Raw genomic sequence first — 16,506 nt, 5'->3', positions numbered from 1 at the left:
TCTGTGAGTAACATCCAGTTCTCGATGGAGCTTTCACACCTGGATTGTTTGGAGGACTTATTCTGATTCAGGGGGGCGTTTCCCTCCTTGACCCGAATCAGACCCTTGAGTGGTTCATTTGCTGTGAGAACACAATCAACCCAGCAACCAGAATAAACAGCTGCTTGACTCATCACACTCCTCTAGTGGGAAAGGTGGTTAGCATGAAATACAGCAGTAGGCTAACATTACTCACTGTTTTCATCCAATTTAACATCAACAGAGGAGTTGGTGCTAAATGCAGCAATGTCACAGGACAAAGAACAGCTGGTTTAGTTCTGGAAATGTCTCTAGCTTGTTGGAGAATATGTACCTCTCATCACTGGAGCCCCAACTTTTGCCAAGTTGGTCTAATTTTTTACTTATTGCTGTCTGAGTTCCATGGCCTTTGTGCTAAAGCCCCTCTCGGTCACAAGTTGACTCACAATTTTGTAAAGTACTGCGCTCTTGTGAGTGATGTCAAACATTTGTCAATAGGCTCACCTGCCAAATGTTGATGAGAACTTTTAACATTGTTGCTGCTCCAAGTTGATCCACAACTCATTTTGTTGTTGGATAAACCGGTTGACATTAGTTGGAGTGTTGGAACTGGCTTCCCATACTGCAAAGCTTAAGCACTACGTATTGCATTTGTTACACAAATACACAATACACAATACACAAATGGGAAAAGGAGGCTGTGACATAGTGACATAACAACAGCCCTGACATGGTGTCTTCTTCAGTGTAAAACAAAAAGACCAAAGAAAAAAACACAACGATGTTTCATTTCATCATCTGCATTCATAAAAGCAAATAAGCTGAAAAAAAATAGGCGAATGAAGCATGACCACCATATATCCAACGTTAGCATTTACATATAAGCGAGGCACTAAAGTTCAGGTCAAAAATAACTACTGTTGTTTGAAAAACATTGTCATCACTGATAAAAGGTTTTAGCAAGTGTGTAAGTGGAGGAGAAAAAGTGATGTACTGCAGATTTATGTTCAGATTATGGACCTCAACAAGAACCAGACAATACAGAAAAACAACAATAGTTTATTTTAACCATATTTTGTGTATGTACTACAAACTCTGGTCTCTATAATCGATCTCCATATCTTTTAAAGGTCATCAAAGAATGCTTACATGAAAATCAATCTGGTATTCTTTTACATCATGTTTCTGTTTTTGCACTTTTAGAACAGGTTGTTGGCACATGTAAAACCAAAATTTAAAAATTTTTGTTTTGTTTTATTCTCAAAATGTGTTTTTATATAAATCTACCACTAGAACAGCATTCAATCTCAGAAATCAAAAGCAAATAACGTTGGAAAAAAAAAATCAAAATATTGACCAAAATATTTAGATATCTTACATACATGAGACAGCTGGACTAAAATGCAACAAATTTACGATTTAAATTTTCAGACAATTTACCTTCAACTAAAGGCAAAAAGGGAGGATGATTACACTCTCTTACATAAACCGAGTAGAATTGTGATCCACATCCCACCACTAGGAACCCAAACACAGACTAAATGACACAAAACCAGGCCATTCTATGGTTTACAAATGTCCCAAACTCCACAGAAGTGCAATTATGAGATAAATAGTATCCAGGTGACAAAAAAGTATAATATGGAGTAAGAAATTACGTCATTTAGTCTGGACTAAAAGTACTTGGGGACCTCATGTTAATAAGGAATCTAACAACCACATCTGTGTTGTGTGCAGCACATTCAAAGTGAACAAAAATCTCTCAGATTCACTAAACAATCTCCAGATTTATTGTGATCAGATCTTGAAACATACCAATAGACCCCTCAAAGCTGCTTCACTTACAAATTTGCATCCAAATTTGTATAAAAGTCAAATTCCTCTTATTTAATCTTACCCTTGAAATATACAGCAAAATGTATTACAAGTATGGACTTTCACAGGGGACTAATATTATCCAATTATCCCTGTATTAAATAAAATTAAGAAGATAATTCGCTGCAGAGTATTTATCCAGCAGATTGCACCCACAGATTGTTCATATGTCTAATCTATGCAATTATTCTATTACATACAAAAGGAAAACCCAAAGTGATACTTCTCCACTGAGAATAGGGCCTAAGACTCTAATCTTATTGTTTCATTTAATGCCTTTTCTATATTCTAGTCATGGGATACTGTGATAAAAAGCTTCACCTTCTCATTCATTGGCAAAAATGCGCTAACATATGGGACATGGCTCATTTTTCTTTGAGGTTCAAGTCAATTTTAGTGGGAATAATTCTACAATTATTACAAAGATCTCTGTGTGAGGATAAGAGCATTCTCTGAGGTTGTTTTTGTTATGGCATGTAACATATTAAAACTTAAACTCAACTTTAACAACTTGTGAGCTCCACAGTGTTGTGGTTTAGGAGAAGTGTTCAAATGTGCTGATCTGTCATTTTTGTTGCCAAACCGCCCTCAACGAAATCAACTGTGGCAGCCACCAATCACAGCTGACCCTGCTTCTGTCCATGGTAAAAAGGTATTTTTACTTTTTTTTTTTGCATAAGCCCGTTTTGTGACAAACAATAAACTGGAATTAACAAATTAATGTCTTTACTTTTTTCTCATTTTCACTGGAGCAGATTTACCTCAACTAAACCTGAATCATCTCACCAATTGTAGGATCTGACAGATGTCTGCCTCACCTCTGCTGTGACTGTGCCTCGTTCTTTATCTTTTTTTTTTCTTAACACGGAGCAGGCTTTGAAAGGGTTTACAGGGTATAGGCGGCTTGAGAGCTGTGTCCATCCACAGCCCATGGCACGTCAATTAAAATGGAAATTGTGTTGTCGCTAAGGGAGAGAGGGAGAGAGGCAGGTGCATCCCAAACATCTGGTTGATGCCGGATCCCACACATCCACCCTCTAAAGCCTCCCGCTGAGGCTTCTGCAGTCTCCTGCAGCTAAGGGGCCAAGTCCTGTGGTTGGCAGGGGCAGGGTGTGAATGTGGGGCTGCCAGACACTGCCCATGTGAGAACGCGGTATGCAGATGACGGGCAATGTGATCAGACAGCTGCATAAAGGGTTTATGCTCTTTTCACAGCTCATCAGTGGGATTCTGACAGCACTCAGTCCCACAGTACTGCAAATGAGGAAGGAGCTCCCAGCATGAAAAGGTGGCTTCAAAGCTCTTATCTTCATATGCAACAGTACAAAGCACTGTAGGGTAAAGGGAAGGCCATAATAATAATTGAAACATTTTGAGCTAGTGGGCTTTCTCAACACTTTAAGATCTACATTTTTGCAATCCTTCTGATCTTCATGTCTTTTTCAATTCCAATCAGAGTGATGTTTATGAGCTCTGCTCCTGTATCCCTTACATCTAATTCAGTCTGAATGCAATTAACATAAAGTTCTTTATACTGATCAGAGGATAATTCAGCTTAACTTTCAACTTGACTCAAAACAAGTGGGGATAAGGGATCAGATAGGATTTTTTGAATACATTAGGAACACAAAGACAATGTGTGCTTCTTTCATAGTTAATCAATAGAATCTAATTTAGCTAAAACAGCAAAATGCACGACATTTTCCTCTCATTTAAGACCCTCAATCTATTGAGCACAGAGCCTAATATGAATGTGACAGAGGTTTCGACCAATCTCCTCACTAGCAGTTCTGCCACCATCGTAAAATAACTAACACGTTTGTTTATCTCGGTTACAGATCGCCACAAAAGATCTCATCACTTAATCCACAGCTGGAGAACATCACTAATGTGCTCTAGATTCCTTGATTGACATGGGCAGAATGAGGTTACTCCCTCTTCTGATCTCAAGTCTGCAGGTTACCAAGAATAGTAATTAGCTTCAGGAGTTTTGCTTGACTGATATCTTCACACATAGTTTAAAGGCATATTAGTAAACCAATCTAGTGAAACAAGAGGAAAATGAAAAAGAAAACATGAATTAAGTGCTGAAAAAATAATTGCAGAATACAGTTTTTTCTTGATTTAACCACAATAGTTTTTTTCTTAAATAAATAACTTCTGTTTTGTAAAGACACTTTTTGAAACAGTAGACATACCCTAATTCCCAAAGTCATTGATACACATCACCAGCAACTGATTTGCCCAACACATGAGCCATAGTCCTCCATGTTTGAGCCATAGTCCTCACAACCAGTTGTCCGTAAAGTCCGGTCAGAAATGTCTTTATCTAATTCCTCCAGTTTTATAGTGTCTCATTTTGAAAAAAAGTGTTAGATTTGGGTCTCTTGTACATTGTCTTTTGAGCTGGCCCGAATTAACAAAGGTTCGTGCACTGAGCTGTGTATGGAGTTGATAGTGGCATGGTGTATGCAGTCTTATAAGTGTTATAGTGGTTGAGGTGCTCGTGCTCAAGAGGAGGCAGAGTCAGGTGGCCCTCCATGCCTGGGCCTCCTGTTACACAGTCCTCATCCACATTGATGATCTCAATGGTGCGTGTGGGGTGCATGGTGATTCTGCTGGTGGTGCTGTTTGCGCATCTTGTAGAAGATGATCAGCATGACTGCTGCCATGAGTGTGATTGCAACAAAGCAGCCAATGATGATCTTGGTGGTCTTCATTACCCTCGTCCAAGCCGTTCAGTGAGCCCTCCCCACCCAGCTCCGTGACAGGGATTGTGTAAGTCTTCTCTGTGGCGCGTGTGGAGAGTGGCGTCCGGACTGTGGTGGTGGTTGTAGAAGTGGGTGACACAGACTCCCATGTTCCAGCAGAGGGAGTCGGGCCCACTTCTTGCTGCACTGTAGTTGTGTAACCTTCATTATGCGGTGTCTCTATGGTCTCCACTGTGACTGTGGTGAAGTAGCTGAAACTGCTGTTCTCTGTGGACGACACGTTGAGCGTGGCAGAGGCTGTTGTGTTACCTGCAGAATTACTAACCATACATGTATACGTGCCTGTGTCCCTGCATGGTAACATTGGTGAAGTTCAGAGTGCCGTCATTCAGCACAGAGATTCTGATCTTGTACGCGCCGTGTGTCATGATGGAGCCATTGGGTGTAATCCAGCTTACAGAGGTCAATGAGCTGGCTCTGCATCTTAACTCAGCAGCACTTCCCTCTGTCACATTTAGATCTGCGGGAGCTCCACAATAACGGGAGCATAACAGTGAAAGTAGTTCTGGTCCAGCTCGCCAATGTATCGCCCCTTATGGTGGGTTGGTGAGCTGCAGCGGGCACAGCAGCTTGTGTTCGCTGGTACCATCTCCTTTAGCCACCAGCTTAGCCAGAGGATGTCACAGTTACAATTCCACGGGTTGTGGTGCAAGTGCACCCTCTCTAGGTGATGTAAAGGTGTGAAAAGATCATGGGGCAAGAGGTGAGGTTGTTATGGGCTAGATTGAGCTCCACTAGTGACTGCAGATCATCAAAAGAGTTTCTTTCTATGGTCTGGATCTGAGCATGCATCATCCACAGCTTCTGCAAATGGATAAGCCCTTTAAAAGAGCCAGCCGGATGACAGATAGCTGGTTCCCTGACATCTCCAGTTCATCCAGCTTCACCAGGGGAATTAGGTTGGGAATTTCCTTCAGATTGCACATTCCCAGATTAAGTAGCGCAGATTGCTCAGGCCCTTCAAATGCTCCCTCAGAAATGTAAGAGAGCCGTTTGAGCTCCCCAAGGTCCAAACCGCCGCAATGAGGGCACTCTGTTAAAAGCATAGGAGGGAATGCTCTCTATGGGGTTATTCTCAGCCAAAGCTCCTTTAGTTTGGACAGGTTACTCAATGCCCCATTTGGGATAGTAGTGAGGCGATTATCAAAAAGCTCCAGGGTATTGAGGCTGGCCAGTCCATTGAAGGCTCCCAGCTCTATTTTGCGTATGTGGTTTTTGCTCAGCTGCAGAATCTCCAAATGTCTTAGGTGCTTGAAGCTGTCCACCTTTATGACCTGAATGAGATTTTCTTGTAGATTCAGGTAGCGTGTGTTGGTCGAGATGCCATCAGGGACTTCCCGCAGGCCTCGTCTGGTGCAGATGACTTTGCTGAACTGGTTACTGCAGGAGCAGGCGGAGGGGCACGTCTGAGCACGTACCAGCCCTGCCACCACGAGCAGCTGGAGGGCCAGGAGCAGCACAAACAAAGGGTCGGACAAGGCCCGATTCCACCTAGGACCTCGCATCATCTGCTGCTGCTGAGAGGAGGTCATCTTGTTTAACATTCATAATTCATTGACTGGTCGTCCACTCTTTGGAAAGAGGATTCTGGCTCACTGTGTTGAGAGAAGAGACAGAAGAAAAGGAGATACGTTAGATAATTGCTCTTTTCATCATTATCACTGCATCACTAAGGACATGACGAATTAGAAGTCTAAGCAGTAAATATTTTAAGGATTTTCCACAGCTTGTTTTTGGGTGCATGTTCCCCTTTCACTTTCTCAATCTTTGTCACAAGAAATAAAATCAAGATGAAGCCACAGACATCTGTGCTGTATCTTTGCGTGAGGAAGAGGGTAGGGAAGAAAAGCAGCTATGTCTGCCTTGTTGTGTGATTTATATTTTAGACTGAGGGAACATAAATAATAAGAGAGCTCACCATCCGTCAGACCTTCAAATGAGTCGAGATACCTGAAAACGTCTGATTATGACCAACAGTTCCTCAAAGGCACGAATGTGACTGAAATGTCAAACAAACCAGCCAATATGGGACTGGGAAATTTGTTTGTGCAACTATTTTTGTAGAAGCCAGAGGAAACTGTGGAAATACCAACAATGAAAGTATGCTGTGACCTCTGGTCATATGCTAAGCTACGACCAAAGGATGCTATTGCACCTTTGGAGTTTGACTGCATGACCAATGTTTATTGACTTTGTTTGTCACTTTTTTCCACTCAATCATTCCAATATTCCCTCGAGGTTGTTCATGTTTATGGTTGCATAGTGAGTCACAGTTATAAGGAGGTGTAAGTCATACATTATAAATGATAAGCAGACACAGGAGACAGCGGAGCTACAGTGCTACTCGCTGAAGTAAACCTTGAAATAAAACTTTCACTTGAAAAGCAAAAACGTAAAAATCCAAGAGTCATACACTTGGATAGAAGCTGTGCTTATAAAGTGACAGCCAATCAGTCTGCATCAGCCAAAAATCACTTGAAGTGAGCATCATACCCCCAAGTGTATCTTAATTATTGAGGTAGTGCTTCAGATTGAATTACATTTCCAGCAGACATGCTTTAATGACCAAGTCATGCAGAGTCATGTAGGGTAAACTGGTAATAATACCGTTTCTGGAGGGAGTAATTGAAGGTTCACATATGAAACTCAAAATTCATCTCTTCTGTGCAAATACAGATCAATCAGCATGAAACATTACCAACATGCTAACTACATTAGCATCAATGTTCAGGATGCCCTGGATAGAACCAAAATCTAAACTTAACATCTTTGCCCTAATTTTAAGAACTGAACTAGTGTCACTGATTTCTTGTAAGCCTAAGCTTTTGCTGTGCACAGCAAATGTGCATGAACAATAATTGTTTGCAGCATTCAGACTTCTTAAAAAGAACATAACAACAACATCAATATTTAAGTGCCGCACTGACAGTCTCACCCACGTTTGCTTGATATATTGTTGTCAGAAGTCATCCTTACACATTATTTATCATCACTGTCACAGAAAGCAGATTTTTTTTTCTCTCCTAGGAAAGACTCTAGGCAGGTCGGAGTGAGTCACTGAGCTCACACAGATATAGAGAAACATTTATAGAGTCTTTAATCTACCTGACCTGAATGTTTGAATGTGGGAGGAACTGGAGCACGTTCAGAAAATCAATGTGAACATGGAAGGAAAAAAAAAAGTGAACTTATCCTAGACAGTGCTTGAATTGCAACCTGTGCTTAAATGACAGAGATGAACTTGGCTCTCAGTGTGCTGAAGCTACAAACCGCTACTGTAAACATCATCATTTGTCAATGACAAAGGACAGTTCAAGACCTAAACCTTATTTAAAATGAGGAGACCTTTGACAAATATGATTGTTGCTGTTTTTTTCAACTCTGATAGTTTTCAACATCACATAGTTTCACAGATACTCTCCATTGCTTTAGGCGAGAGAGAGAAAGATAATAGTGATTGAGTTACATAGAGATACAGTAAAGATAATTATGCCGCTAATTAAAATAAAAATAGTAAAATACACTAAAAATTATCTAAAGAAATTAAAACACTTTCAAACCTCCACACAAATGTATAGAAAGGAGCAAGAGCTTGATGGTTTGATAGTGAAATAGCCTCTCTTTCTGCAGCCACAACACCACTGACTGTTCCCATCCATTGTTTCGCAACTATAAAAACTTTCTCAGGTATTTTAGCATCTCATAAATATGCACATATCATGTTTATGTCTGTTGCATACAGAAAGAGATCAGGGAGGGACACTGATGTCACATTGTCCCTTTATGACTTCCATTGGTCTTGACCGTTGGCTGTGAGCTTCACACAGTAGTGCTGGTAAAGCCCGAGCCCATGCCCGGCCCTCTTTTCAATGTAAAAACACTCAAAAAATATCATACAATGCTTCCATGTGTGCTCCCACAGCCTATCAGAAAGCAGTAAATTCTGCATTCTAAATGTATTTGCAAACTGCGTCTTGGGATGTAAACAAACGGCCTCTCCATTCCTAATTATCTCGCTATCACTAACAGATTACTTTCAGATAATTAAATGCTGGGAAACAGGTTTCATGGCTTTGCCAAAGAAAGTTGTGGACTGCTCACAGGCTGAGCATGAGCCTTTTGAGGAAACAGTGAGCTGCATGTTGCTGCTGACTTGAAGTACCAGGTCATGTGTGCAGCAAAACGTTAGACAGCCAGTTTCCTATCTTCCACGTTGGTGTTTTATGAGAGGGATTTTGACTTTGACAGTTTACAAAAACAACTTGAGATGTTGCAAGGTGTAATTCAGACATCAAAGCCTAACAGTTTCATCAGCTCCAGTGACAATTAATGCAAACTCTGTGACAAAAACCTTTTTGCCAGAGCAGCACAAGCTGATGAAGATGCTTTACACCGTCCTGATATAAACTTCCAGTGCTGACAGGCACCTCCGTCGCTCAAAAACCTGTCTGTGGTCAACAATGACACAAGACTAAAAAGCTTTGGCAGAGGTGGATATTTTGGAGATTGCTTGGGACCTAACTCAGCTCAACGACCAACTGAGACATTTCTTTATCAGTGATGAGTTTTTCATTTCAAATAGTGTTGTAGATGGGATATCAAACCTTGTCATTAGTTTCCATATAGAGTTTGGCCTAGATGTATTCTGCATTTCATGGAAACTAGTATGTCAAATATTGGTCTCAGGTTCATAAACTCTTCTGTACCAGCTCTGTGTTTCTGTAGGAAATTCAAATGATCAAAATGACCTAATTTTGAAGTCTAGGAGCTCAGTTTTTTAAAGTTTTAATCTTTATATATAAAGTAAGTACAGCAAGTAAGCATATGAGCTCTTGGAGATAAGTCTGCTTGTGATTCTATTTGACACAATATAATAAATCTGATTTGTGAATGCTGTTGTGGAATTATGTAATTTCTGCCTCTCATGTTCAGCACACAGCCTAATCTATCAGAGAGCTCTTCACTTCAGAACGAGCAGGCTATTACTGTACTACTGATTAATAGCTTGATTACTGACTCCATTTATTCTTCAATTACAAAATTCAAATTCCAAGCAGCCAAAGCCTGAGGGTGGAGCAAAACTGTGTGTTCAAGCAAAGGGCCCATGCAAATGTGACAGGGACCACACACCAGGCTGAAGATCTCATCCCATTAGGGCAGCTTTTATTGTGTCAGGAAATAAAACCTTGCTCAAAACAATTGACTGGAGAGAACAATTCAGAATGAAATATGTGTTTTCTGCTTAGCTTTTGCAACAGACTTGGTCAGAAGTAAGTGTATTCAAATATTGAAAACTGTCAAGGTGCACATTTATCATTCAGCCAAAAAGTGTACAATGTGTTTTCAGGTATGCCTAACTGTAAAAAAATTGCATACTGCACAGGATTTGTGAATAACTCTTTCTCAGATAAGGAATCCTTATGCCTTACTCCCCTTGTGCATCATCCTTTTTCAAGAGATCAAACCTTGAAAGGAGAAACAATGAATCAGCAGAACAGAACCCAGATTATGGCCACAGAAAAAAAAAAAAGTCGATTTACAAGCAGAAAAAAACACCCTCCCACTGACAATGAAGGAGGAAAATTGGACCTGTGCAGTGAGGGAATTAGATGAAGAGCGATAAGAAAACAAGACTGAGAAAAGAATGCATTTTTAAAACTTTATCCTAAAAGATTATGAACTGCCTGCAGTGTCTTTGTCAGCTAGAGAGTACTAAAGAGTGACCCAGATCAGCAAACGATTGAAGAGCAAGATCTGCAGAATTTAGAATTTATTTCTAGTTAATGACATGGGAACCTCACACAGAGTCCAACTTTCCCTAAACTCATCATGTATCCATGGAGCTGATTTACCATGGAAAACCACAAGGTGCAACATTTGTTTACATAGTTACATTAAGGGGCCATGGTAAGAACACATTTTATTCATACATTTCCTATATGCCGGGACAACTTTCAATTTAAAGTTATGACTCATTGTTACATAAATGCAAGATTTCTGAGTGCTAAATGTTTCATATTTCCAAAAATTGGTCATGAACATTATTATGTTTCAACACAGACAGAATAGATAAAACTGAGAGTCATCAGCATAAGAATAAATGAGGAGCATGTCGCCGATATTGCTTAAAGCTCCCGTAGGAAATTTAAGCTGGTCAATAAAATGCACTGAAATTAAAACGAGTGCCTCTGTATGACTTTATGTTACTTTGTGGTTATTTAGTCTTGTAACTGCTGCCAACAAGGTAGAATGTCAGACAAAGATATTAACAGCAGAAAGTAACTTTTTTTTTTACATTTTCACTTTTCTAAAAAGATTTATGGTAAGTAATACTTTGACTGTTGACATTCAGAGTACGCACTATGGAATTTCTTTGTTAGAAAACATTTCTTTCATGTACACTGGACAAGATCAGCAAAGAAATGAGACATGGGGCTTTGTGGATCAGAATGAAACTTCCTCACTGGCAGTTGTAATTTGAGCATGTAAATGGAGACAGGTCCATTGTTTTATCTAACAAGTTATCAAACCTTTTTATTAAGTTCCAGTGAGGAACTTTGGTTTGTGTGGATTTTGGAAGCCTTTGTCAAACCAATACTTATTATCTCCTGCCAGATTTAGTCCAGCACATAAGTCAGTAATGTTTGTGAACAGAAATCTCACCCTGCTATTTTGTTTCTCTTTGCTATGTATCTCTCTCATCAATAATCTTTGCAGTGTGAATATAAAAATGTAATAAAGTACATTTTTTGCCAGCATGCAATGTATCACTTTGTTTGACACCTACCCTGCAGCAATGGTTCCAGGCATTAATAATAACAATACAGAAATAACAAGTCTTGTCACGATGGTCTTGTTTGCTTTTACAAGTCACAGAGGTGTCATAATGATTTTCAGTTTGCTTCACGACCGACTAAAAACTCCTCATAGCAGCTTTAAGTCTCTTAACATGGAATTCAAGTGTATCTCACAGTGAAGGGAAATTATACCTTTTTTATTACTGGTAAACCACATAATAAAAAATGAAGTAGCATGATTTGAGACAAATGTTAAGGTTTATCTGTTTCCTTAGTGGGAAAATGGTCTAATCAATAGCTGAAACAGCTATGTTTAAACACATATCTATATTCTGTAGACAAAATAGTAAATTGAACTGTGGCCTTATATGAATCAAGTTGTGTATTGAGAGAAAAAATGTGTCAGTGTAGACCCACGTGTGCCCTTTTACTCCTTGTGTCAGGCTACAGGTCCATCAACAAGCTCATGACTCGGTTTCTAAGAAAAGCCTCACTGGGCTCTGCCATTAAACCACTTAAAAGGAACTAATGGGATTTACTCTGGCAGCCATAGAACAAGGGACTCATCTTTTTGCTTGACAGGATTAATCAATACTCTGCAGCATAAATACAGCACATCTCCTCGCTTGCTAGTGTTGCTTGTCAATCGTTTTCATCCAAAGAACATACACATTCAGGACACTGACAAGACTTAACAGGTAGATTCTGATTTACTGAAAAGACAGAACTATATGCTTAAGTTTAGAGAATAAACCAAGTAAATATTGCTCTTTTTCTCAGAGACGATTTTAACCCTACAACTACAATTTCTAAGTAGCCAAATAACACCATTAGCTTGTGTTAAATCCCCATTTGCCAGAGAACTTGTGAGATTAGTACCTAAAGCCCATGAGTGCCCAGTGCTTTAAGTGTGCCAGCATGCTTGCTTCAGCATATATTACAGTTTTCTCTAGGAGGTTTCATAATAGCACTAAATGTGATCTTTTCGTGGGCGTTAAATGACACAAAATGGATATAGAGGCATGGTGATGCAGACATGCAGAGGTTCTTTGTATGTGTGATCTAGTTTTTTCATTAAATGTACATGTGGAAATCAGCATTATCTTCTTGTAGCTTTATTAACTGTGAACATTTGGGATTTATACATCTACTTTTACTGATACTGACCACATGTTACACATGTCGACAAGTGAACAAGGGAGTTATTTTTTTCCACTTAAAAGCACAGCCAGTACCTGATAATGACCCAGAGTTGTATTGTTGTGCAACCCTCTCAGCCAGTCAAGTGCACTTTTTATAATTCATATGGGCTTGCATACATTATGCTTTTATAAGTTGCATATTTCACCATGGAATTATTTCATCTAAGAAGGTATACACATGAATAGCAGCGGGTAACCACTGCACACAATGCCTGTTTCCACCGAGGGTCCTACTATCCCCCTTTTTTCAGCAGTAGAGTAATTCTGTAAAATGTATCATATTTTGTGCATTATAAATCAGCCAGAAAAAGCCAAGTTAATTATGTTAGCATGGCTACTAGAAATTCTTCTGGGACTTAAGGCACCTAAAATAAGTCGGGTGACGCCACAGCTTGTCAAAAAGCACTGAGTGATTTCTTCTTTGCTCTCTTTCCAGGGTCAACAACATCTCCCGCCTTGAGTTTTGACAAACACATTCATGGCCTCACTTGAAAGGTGGCGAAAATAAGACAGAACTCGCCTGAGGATTTTCTTCATAAAGTTGATGCTTGAGTGCACGCTGAATATGAACTTTATGGTGAGGAGGGACTGACTGAATCTTTAACTTTCACACTGTGGGGCAAACACGGGGATGGACGAGGAGCGAAGTAGAGTGAGGGATGTATGACAAAGGAAGGTCAGCATGTAGGATAGAGAGACAGAGAAAATGAGAGAGGAGTGAAAGACACACACACTCAGACAAAGAGAGAGAGAGAGAGAGAGAGAGAGAGAGAGAGATAGCGAGAGAGAGAGATTAATGAGATATAAATCAAATCAGGTCACTTCATAATACTGCCAGGAATCTTACAACAACTCCAAATATAAACCAGAATCCTTCGTGGATTCCAGTGTGGGAGGGATACCCACCACATTCATCACAAGCCTTCTCCTCTTTCTCCTTTATCTCCAGCCACCCAGCATCGACTCACAGTTCAAACCATTAATTGAATGGAAGAGGGTAGACCCCTGTATTGTATTTATCATGCATGTACTGTAGTCATATTGAGCAACAGCATTTTACCACCATTTGTACCAACAATTTCTCTTGGGTTAAGATGGGACATCCTGCCCTTGAGCCAGTGTCAGAAGCTGCTGTGTGTCTGCTGGAGAAATTGTGTAATATCTTCAAGATAAAAACCCTAAGTAACCCTGTGACTCAACTTGGCTTATGTATTTAATTAAAAAAATCCCCCTCAATCCTTAATATATTTTCATAGCCATCTGATGTAGCTCAAACTAATCTTTACTGACAGCAACAAAAATCGAATAGATGTTAATCTTATACACATACAGACACAAATGTGCGCTTGTCATGGTTTTTGTTTTCATTTATAATGCTTTTTTTATGTGTTTCAACCAAGTGGGAACCTCCGGTCTCAAAATATGAAGCTCATGCGGAAGTGTTATAAACTGCAATTCATCAAGCATCCGCTTGAGGCTGGCTGCAGAAACACCGGAAACCACATGAACACCAATTCAAAAAAAGACGATCTTTGCAGCATTAATAAACATGTTTACAGCCTGGTTCAACAAACGGCTTTGGTCTAAGTAGCTAATATCTCTATTGGCACACACTGTACGGGGTGAATTTTTTCTAACGTGCCAGTTCAGAGGATAATAAGATTAAGCCTGGTTTATACTTCTGCATGGAATCCACGCTGTAGCCTTCGCTGTCAGCCTTCCCCGCAGGCCTGTGTAGCCCTTTTTCAATGCAGAGGCCTACGCATATGCATTGAATCGACGCAGACCGCAAGCCCTGTGATTGGTTTTCTATATATATATATATATATATATATATATATGTATATATATATATATATATATATATATATATATATATATATATATATATATATATTTATTTTTTTTTGGGGGCTTTTACACCTTCATTTTATAGAGGGAGAGGACAGTGGATAGTGTAGGAAACTGGGAGAGAGTGGGGGAATGACATGCAGGAAAGGAGCCACAGGCTGGATTTCGAACCCGGGCCGCCCGCTAAATGGGCGCGCAACATAACCAGTAGGCCAAGTCTGCGCCCGTGATTGGTTTTCTGAATGGCATTGTATTTCCTATATTTACAGCACTTCCGGAATCACAGCACATCGGCCATTATTTCATCTCCTCCAACGTTTCCTCTGTATTCTTCCATGTAATAATTGCTCTATGATCAACAGCAACATATCAGCTCTAAATTAACATAATACGCTAGAAATTGCAGTGCAAAAGCAAGCAGAAATCAGACCACACTACCCTGAAGCGAGTACTGCAGAGCAATGCAGACACATCGACTCAAAAGTATGTGATGCTCAAATCTGTGTCAGCAACTGCTGCACAGGGTCAACGCAGAAGTATAAACCAGACTGTAGGCACTCTGACAGTCTGAATATAGATAATACATTTAACCTCATCCACATAAAACATACATACACAATATAGGACCCATCTTCAGTTATTGTCAAACATTTTCTGATCATGATAATCATTCCTTTGCTTCTGAAAAGACAGGTTTCAAATCCCACAATTGCGGTCGCCATATTGGAATTGCTGACTTCACCGACCCTTTTGGTCAACCAGAAACAAAGGGGTGGATCTAAATTCGGCCTTAGCCACCCAGGCACATCGTCAGTAAACTCAGCCAAGCCCTTCGCTATGCAACACGTAGCACATAACTTAGTTTTAATGTCTTCCAAAAGAACGAGTTACAAAAAGTAACCTCCATGCAATATGTGTGAATAAAGCAATAAGCTATTCAGACCAATGACTGTAAACATGATGCAGACAGGCTATAAAAGTGGGAATATTAAAAATGGCAGTTAATGTTAATTCCTGGCCTTTTGGAGTCAGCCTCAAGAGAACCCTCAAAGAGCTGCTGTTTTTTGCTCTTCCGCACTGGCTTTATTTTTCAACACCAGTAGTTGCCGCTTGCAGGCAATATGCCCCCTGGGAATGGATACCAACGTCTCAGTAAATCTGGCAAAGCCAGCAAACAACTTCCAAGATTGACTTCCTTTCTGTGCAGCATTAACGTCTGCAGCATAAATGCCATCATTTCTTGGTTCATTACATGCCCCAGCGTAGGGTCCATTCATCATTTTTGGGCTCAGTTCAGTGGACGAGGGTATGTTTCATACAGGATTCAGCCTGGCTTACTATGGCAGTATGAAACCAAGGAGAAACAACGTCATGATTTGGGACATTAACCTGTTAACTTTGTCAGACCAGTTCTTAAGAGGAGAAGAAAATAACCTTTGAATGCTTATTTTTGAATAGAGGTTACATCAATCATGCGTTACAGGACTTCAAGAAATGTCCACTTCTTCAAGTATGTTTGTTGTTCAAATTATAATGTAGAATAGAAACATCTGCTTTAACATATCAATTAACTGTTGCCAGAATACTGCACATGGAAGCTGGGATGTCATTGCCAAGGACTTGGTTCAGCCTGCATTTGCTCTCCACAAAGACTATTTATTATCCCAGCATACACCAAAGCCTACTGAAGTGGTCAATACCACTTGGACTAAAAAAATGAACTATTCCTATTCCAGAAACACAGACCCCATATACATTTATGCAGATGTTGATGCAGAATCTGTTAAGAGATCTAAACATGCATAAGCAAACTGTCAAACTGTGTAATCAATAATCTTTCATATGCCTCAATTAGCCAGATCATTACACCTGTTCAAAGTGCTGTTGTATGATGCTACATTATTCAATGTTTTATGCAAAGGGACACTTTCTAACCCCATCATCTGTTGGTTTGGTAAAAAATTGTGTGCCACTGTACCCTTAATTCCCACA

The 16,506-nt window shown here is 39.9% G+C and overlaps 1 protein-coding gene across 1 annotated transcript in view; it reads right to left on the bottom strand.

The window, feature by feature from the left end:
• Positions 1-1,061: 1,061 nt before the first annotated feature.
• The window catches only part of LOC117814804 (leucine-rich repeat-containing protein 4C-like), a 209,343-nt gene continuing 193,898 nt past the window's right edge, over positions 1,062-16,506 (bottom strand). Inside the window, 10 exon segments of the mRNA XM_034686319.1 lie at positions 1,062-4,357; positions 4,360-4,495; positions 4,497-4,616; positions 4,618-4,953; positions 4,955-5,133; positions 5,136-5,366; positions 5,369-5,500; positions 5,503-5,677; positions 5,679-5,740; positions 5,743-6,259. Coding sequence (XP_034542210.1) covers positions 4,266-4,357; positions 4,360-4,495; positions 4,497-4,616; positions 4,618-4,953; positions 4,955-5,133; positions 5,136-5,366; positions 5,369-5,500; positions 5,503-5,677; positions 5,679-5,740; positions 5,743-6,208 — 1,929 coding nt within the window. The 5' untranslated portion in view covers positions 6,209-6,259 and the 3' untranslated portion in view covers positions 1,062-4,265.

Source organism: Notolabrus celidotus, chromosome 6 (genome assembly GCF_009762535.1).
Source record: "Notolabrus celidotus isolate fNotCel1 chromosome 6, fNotCel1.pri, whole genome shotgun sequence".
Lineage (NCBI taxonomy): Eukaryota > Metazoa > Chordata > Actinopteri > Labriformes > Labridae > Notolabrus > Notolabrus celidotus.
The sequence above is the reverse complement of the archived record's forward strand: the minus strand, read 5'-3'. Positions and strand labels throughout refer to the sequence as shown.